The sequence below is a fragment of the Bison bison genome, unplaced genomic scaffold (assembly GCF_000754665.1).
Source record: "Bison bison bison isolate TAMUID 2011002044 unplaced genomic scaffold, Bison_UMD1.0 scf7180017864302, whole genome shotgun sequence".
Taxonomy (NCBI): Eukaryota; Metazoa; Chordata; class Mammalia; order Artiodactyla; family Bovidae; genus Bison; species Bison bison.
In genome coordinates, this window is record NW_011494874.1 from 3,438,551 (window position 1) to 3,444,960 (window position 6,410).

Sequence of the window (6,410 nt, forward strand, 5' to 3'; positions counted from 1 at the left end):
CCCTACCCTGCCCCATCCCAGGCCCCAGGCCCCCCTGCTCACCTGGCCGGCTTTGGCCAGCGGGAGTCAGCCACTCACAGAGGGTGGCGTACGAGAGGAAGTAGGTGGCGAAGGAGTGCCCGTCCCGGAAGAGCAGGGCCGAGCTGCCCTTGTAGAGGCCGCGCAGCCCCTCCTCCCGGGCCACCGTGGCCAGGCAGTGCAGCGGCCCGCGGTACCTGGGCCCGGGCAGCGGACCCGCGGGGGGCACGGGGCAGGGGGGAGGCGCGGCCAAGGGCACCAAGGGCCCCGAGGCCGAGGGCCGCCGCCGCTGCTGCGCCTGCGTCTGTGTCTGCAGGCGGACCTTGGCCACCTCGGTGGGTGAGGTCAGGAACACCTGGGGGAGGGGGGCACGGTGAGGAGGCAGCGCCGCCTGGGAGCCCTGCCCCAGGGCTCCCTTAGCCTCCGCGGCCCACAGTGCTCTCCAAGGGAGCGTGAGTCCTGGGAAGCCCCATGCTGGCCCATGGGCCACAGTGGGGCGGGCTCGAAGCCAGCTCTGCCCACCCGGCCGGAGCCAGCCCTTCCTTCAGCTGCACATCCCCTGCTGGCAGAGCTCCCGCCACACAGTAGGTGTCGGGTCAGTGTGACTCCACTTCATGACAGTACTCAGTCACACCATTCATCTGCTCACGACTGCCGCTGCTCAAGCGCTCAGTCGTGTCCCACTCTGTGAGACCCCATAGACGGTAGCCCACCAGGCTCCTCTGTCCATGGGATTCTCTAGGCAAGAATACTGGAGTGGGTTGCCATTTCCTCCTCCAGGGGATCTTCCTGACCCAGGGATCGACATATTGATGTGTTATTTAACTAATGTTAAGAGTAATGCAACCCTTAATGTGAACACTGACAATACTAACATATTATAACACAGGATCGTTTTACTCATACCATGGGCTGCCATCTCGTAGGTGCTCCCACCAGTTAGCCCCCCGGGCTGGGGGCTTCACAAGTGTGACCTTAGCACACCTCTTACAGATGAAGAGACGGAAGCTCAGACAGGCCCCCTAGCCTGCCCTCGGTTACCAAGTCAGCTGCATCCTCAGCCACAGTACCCCCGCCTCCATCCACCTGTCCCCCAACTTGTGTCCCCCGGACTGCCTCACCCCTCCCCTACTCACGCGGACGAGGCCAGAGGCAAACCCCGAGAGCGTGATGTCGGTCTTGGCGGGCTTGGCGTCAGCGCTGCCGTAGCGGACCCGGCAGATGTGCGCGAGGCAGTGGCGGTAGGTGCCAAAGGACACGGACGAGACCAGGGACACGGTGCACACGGGCAGCGAGAGGCCCCTGTAGAAGCCCCGCACCTGGCGGCAGGGGCAGAGGCCCCGGGGCCCGAGTCAGGCCGGAGGCCTGGCCAGCGGTGGGGCAGGAGGGCCGGCTGCCCTTGGGGCCCCTGGACCAAGGAGCTGGCTCTCACCTCACCCCTCCGCTGCGGGACCTCAGCAAGGCGGCCTCAGCTTCCTCAGCTGTACAATGGGGCTTGTAACACCCCGGACGCCAGGCCCGCCTGGGGGCTGCTGCGACCACAGTGGTGCTGAATTAGCAGCGTGGCCACTGCTCTTTCTCTCTCCCTCCCCTCTGCCCAGCACCGACTCCCAAGTTCACTTCGGCAAGTGTCCCTGAGACCCCTCCTCCAGATGGGGCTCTGAGCTGTACCCCTGATGACTCCACCCAACATTCTTTGGAGGGGTGCCCCGCCTGGTGGTCCTCCCTTGAGCTTTGAAGTCCCCAGATGCCCCCTCCAGACCCTCTCCTGGAGGCAGGACCTCACTCTGAGCGTCTCCTATGTGCCAGAACCCCAGCTCTCGTCCTCAGAGGAATCCGGGGGCCTGGTACAGCTATTCCCACTTGGAAGGCTCGGAGAGGAGCTCAGGATTGCCAGGCTGGCTGCTGAGTGGCGGCCCCAGAGTCCACCCCCTGCCCATGACCCTGGTCCCCGGGCCTACCCGCTCTCGGTGATACGTGTCCCGGACGCAGTCCCAGATGCCCGTGTACTTGGCCTCTGTCTGGATCCTGACCTATGGGAGAAGCAGGATTCAGGAAGGGGTGACTCCAGGCCTGGGGTGAGGTCGGCAGGCCCCGGGGAAGGGCAAGAGCCAATCCCTGATGGTCGCAGCCATGCTGTGACCCCCTTCACGGTGAGCGACCTGAGTCTCAGCAGGGAGAAGGGGGCTCTGATGGTCCTGAGTACACGAGGGGAGGTGGTGGGGAGAGACAGGGTCTGCCCAGCAGGCTAGAAAATTCTTCTGGCCATAGATGGGGACCTAAGCCCAGGCAGGGGCCTGGCAATGACCGTACCTTCACCGTGTCCAGGGGGTAGCCCACAGCAACACCGCAGACACCTGTCAGAAAACCAGGGGAGCCGGTGAGGGGAGCAGGAGACTGAGCCGCCTCAGCGAGGGGAGGGCCTCGACCACGCTCCTACAGAGAGACCCCACCAGGCTCTTCTTGTCCACACCACATCTCAATAGAGCAGGAGCGTGACCCCCATTTTACAGATGAGGAAACTGAGGCTCAGAAGGGTAACGTGATGTCAGCCAGGCTGCCAGTGGTCTCTCCTTCCGAGTCTTGGCCCCCTGGACCCTCCTTCTGAGAGGCAAGGGTGCTCCACGGCCTCCCCTCCAGCATCAAGTTCCAGAAGAACTGGTCCATTTGCTGGGCCCTGTCTCCTAGCCAGGCCGAGCTCATGCTCAAGCCTCAGTCTGTGAAGGGTCTGTCTGCAAGCAGGAAGCCACTGCGCCTCGCAGCTGCGGGGGGTGATGGAGGGGCCGTGGCCCAGGCAGAGGCTGGGGACGGAGAAAGCCCGGGGCACCAGGCCTCCAAGAGGGATTGCTGGAAGCACAAGTTTGCATGAAACGGAGTAGAACTCGAGACTTCAGGGACCAGGGCTCTCTGCCTCCTGCCAAGAGGACAGGTGCCAGCTTCCTTCACTTTCTCCTCTCCTAACACCAGGGTCTTAGCCAAGCCCCTGGCGCTACCACACGGAAGACAGAGAGTGGGCAGGTCCCTGGGGTTTCATCCGGGGGGAGGGGGGGCTCATGAAGACCACCTGAAAACAGGAAGGTGTGTGGGGGCTGAGCCCTATTTATTACGTATCCCAGGACTCAGTAAATATGCACGAATGAAATAATAGTGAACGAACGAGTGAAGGAACAAAAAGGGGGGAAGCCAAAAAATGGCTCACTGACTTGAGAATTACCTTCCTCGACCCTTACATATGGCTTCCCAGGTGGCTTGGCAGTAAAGAACAGGCCTGCCATGCAGGAGACGTGGCAAGAACCATGGGTTCAGTCCTTGCGTTGAAAGGTCCCATGGGGAAGAAAAAATGGCAACCCACTCCAGTATTCTTGCCTGGGAAATCCCATGGACAGAGGAGCCTGGCGGGCTACAGTCCATGGGGTCGCAAAAGGTCGGACACGACTGAACGACTAAGCACACACGCAGGCACAACCCTTACATTATACCACACCACGCTCCGGCTCGTCCATCAGAACCCTGCCACACCATCACCTCCTCTGTGGAGCCTTCCCTGACCCCCATACTCAGGGCTGCCCCCGAGCCAGAAAACCGTTGGTCACATGGCTGTCACAGGGCTCTGCTGCTATCCAGAGCTCAAGTTCTTCAAGGAAAAGGCCCAGGTCTGCCTCCCCGTGTCCCAGAGCCAGGCACAGAGAGCAGGAGCCCTTTCCACCCAGGCCTTCCCAGGGCCCTGGCGCGAAGATGTGGGACTCAGGAGCCCTTCCTGCTGTGAGATCCAGGGCAGGTCAAGCCCCGGCTCCTTAGGGGGCTGATGACCAGGAAAGCCTCAGGCCCGGCCCCCAGCGGGAACCTCAGACAGCCCACTGGTAAGGCCTGGGCCGGGTCATTCCCATCTCAGCACTGCCCACCCCTTCTGAAGAGAACACCCCACGCTATTCCTAGAAGTATTGATGAGCAGCCCCTGCCATTTCACAAGAGGACAGAGGTCGAGGGCGCCTCACCCAAAATAGCCTGTGTGAGCTGAGCTGGGAGGAGCAGATCCCCTTCCTGGATCCGGCTTTCACAACAGCCTTCTCTCCAGAGGTGAAAACAGCCCAGCCAGGTGGGGACGGGCCCACGGGTGCACACAGCCAGGGAGCCAAGGGGGTGCCAGGCTCATCCGGGACCCTCCCCCACCACACCTCTGCCCTCGCAGTTGGTCCCCACCGTCCAACCTCTCCTGGAGCCTCTCATCCCATCCTTCTCCATGCGCGTGGCTCCCAGCCTCCCCCTGGCCAGGCAGAGAGACCACCCACCCTCTGCACCCTACCCCTGCCCGCCCCTCGGCCTCCAGGCCGAGCCCCCCAGGCCAGAGTAGAGTCGCCCCCACCCAGCTCTTCCTGGGCTCTGGGCCGCCTGCCCCATCGTCTCCGGGGAAAACTCCTCTCTCCTCCCAGCACCTGTGCCCCCCCGCCAGGCACCAGCCACCTCCTGGAGGCCTCAAACCTCACTGCTGCCCTGGGACAGAGAGCCTCCTTCCAGCACCCCCACCCCACCCAGGCCCCCCGGGAGCAACGGCCCCCTCTGAGGCCCCACGGTGCCCACTCTTACCTCCGATGGCTCCAGCAACAAAATCCATGGAGAGCGCGGGTGGCGGGGGAAGGCGCAGGGGTCAGGCTGCCTGAGACGTCGGTCTGGTGCCACCACCAGGGTGGCTTCCGAAGCTGCCCGCGGGCTCCTCACAGACCTTAAATAACCGCGGTGGGGGCAGGGACAGGACGCGGAGCCTGCTGACCAGTGGCCCCAGGGGCAGAGGCCTTGCCGGGCCGCAGGCGGGTCAATGCCCACCTGGACTCCCTCCCACCTACCCCAAAGGACCCTTGTCCCAGTGCCCTCGGGATCCAGGTGTCGAGAAGTGTGTGAGAGGCCACGGGTGACGTCAGATTCAGAAAGTATGATCACTACCACCGCCTGCAGGCCCGGGTTTCAGACCACCCCCTGGGGAGGCTCTGACGCCCCCCACTTCTCCAAACCCAAGCTCAGCCCTTATCCATCCCTGGGCCTCCCTGACTCCCCCGGAGTTGCTCCTGCCCGGGTAACCATCAACGTTCCCTCACTTATTCATTCAATAAACACTCTCTGAGTTGAGACTGCGCTCAGGCAGCCCAGTCCCATCCCCAGGGAGCTCCAGCTAGCAGGGAGGGAGTGGGGATGACGGCCACCAATGACACAGCCTCAGGGAGGCTGGCCAGGGCCCTCCTGTGAGCAACCCAGCCACAGACCAAGGTCTCCATGTCCTTCGTATCACCCTGGGCCCCACTCCCCTTGCTGCTTCCACATCCATCTCCGTGTGCCCAGGGCTCCCGCCAGATCCAACTCTGAGTCCCCAGCACACAGCACGGACCCAGCTCTGAGCAGGGCTCGCTGAGGAAGGGGACCAGGGGCCAGGGCTCCCGACCTTGCCTCCAACCAAATCAGGGCGCTCCTAAAGGGGAAGCCACTCCAGTGAGAGGCTGGTCACTGGGAACCACTGTAAAGGATGGTGACCTCTCCCTGGCTGTGCCCTCACTTTAGTTAACCAAGCCCTCCTTCGCCATCTCAGGGCGTCCTCGTCACAGCCCCAGGAGGAGGCAGAGCTGATGGTCCCATTTTACAGATGGAGCCACTGAGGCCCAGAAAAAGGACTCATCCAGGGCCATGTAGGCAGCAGGGCCGGATTTGATCACTGGATACTTACCCAACCAGATGCTCTCTGATGACGCGGGCCAGGCCCTGAGACCCATGGGCCCTGCCCTCATGACTCTCACCCCCCATATGACACCGGAACGCAGCCCTTCAAGGACACTGAAGATTAAGGAGGCTGTGCACTTGCCCAGGGAACACGGTGCGTGTTTTGCCAACCTGGAAGCTGGCAGGACTGGGAGAGGTGTTGGCACGGCAGCACCCAGGCAGCCCCCTCTAGGCAACCCTGGGGCAGGGGTTGTGTGTGGACCGCAGGCTGACCCTGAGCAGGTCGCATTGACAGAGGGGGATCCCCACCTCCTGCCCAGGTGTTTGTGGGGCGGGTGGGGGACACAGGCTGCCAGTGGCCACTGCCACAACAGAGGACAAAGGGCAAGAGGCAGCCCGTCCAAGGCCGGTCCTGAGGCCAACCTTGACCTTTAGAGAGATGCAGGCCAGCATCCTGTTAGGAGCCAGGCTGCCGCCCTCAGATCCCAGCCCCGAGACCTCGGGCGAGCCCTCGACTCCTCCGTACCCCAGTCTCTGCCTCCACTAGAGGAGGACGGCACCCACGTTGTGTCAGGGACCACTCGGGGCACGCTCCGGGTGTGTCCCTGGGGGAGTGGCTGGCCAAGCGTGCAGACTGCGTTAGTAGGAGCGCAGGTTCCCGAAGCAGGGAGTGGACAGGCCTGTTCTGA

The 6,410-nt window shown here is 63.1% G+C and overlaps 1 protein-coding gene across 1 annotated transcript in view; it reads right to left on the reverse strand.

Moving 5' to 3' along the window:
- SLC25A47 (solute carrier family 25, member 47) overlaps window positions 1–4,850 on the reverse strand; it is a 6,085-nt gene extending 1,235 nt beyond the window's left edge. The window contains exons 1-5 of the mRNA XM_010851362.1: window positions 4,603–4,850; window positions 2,332–2,375; window positions 1,980–2,051; window positions 1,155–1,337; window positions 43–373 (exon numbers count right to left, since the gene is read on the reverse strand). Of these exons, the coding sequence (XP_010849664.1) occupies window positions 43–373; window positions 1,155–1,337; window positions 1,980–2,051; window positions 2,332–2,375; window positions 4,603–4,630 (658 nt within the window). The 5' untranslated portion in view covers window positions 4,631–4,850. The remainder of the gene's footprint in view (window positions 1–42; window positions 374–1,154; window positions 1,338–1,979; window positions 2,052–2,331; window positions 2,376–4,602) is intronic.
- Window positions 4,851–6,410: the final 1,560 nt, after the last annotated feature.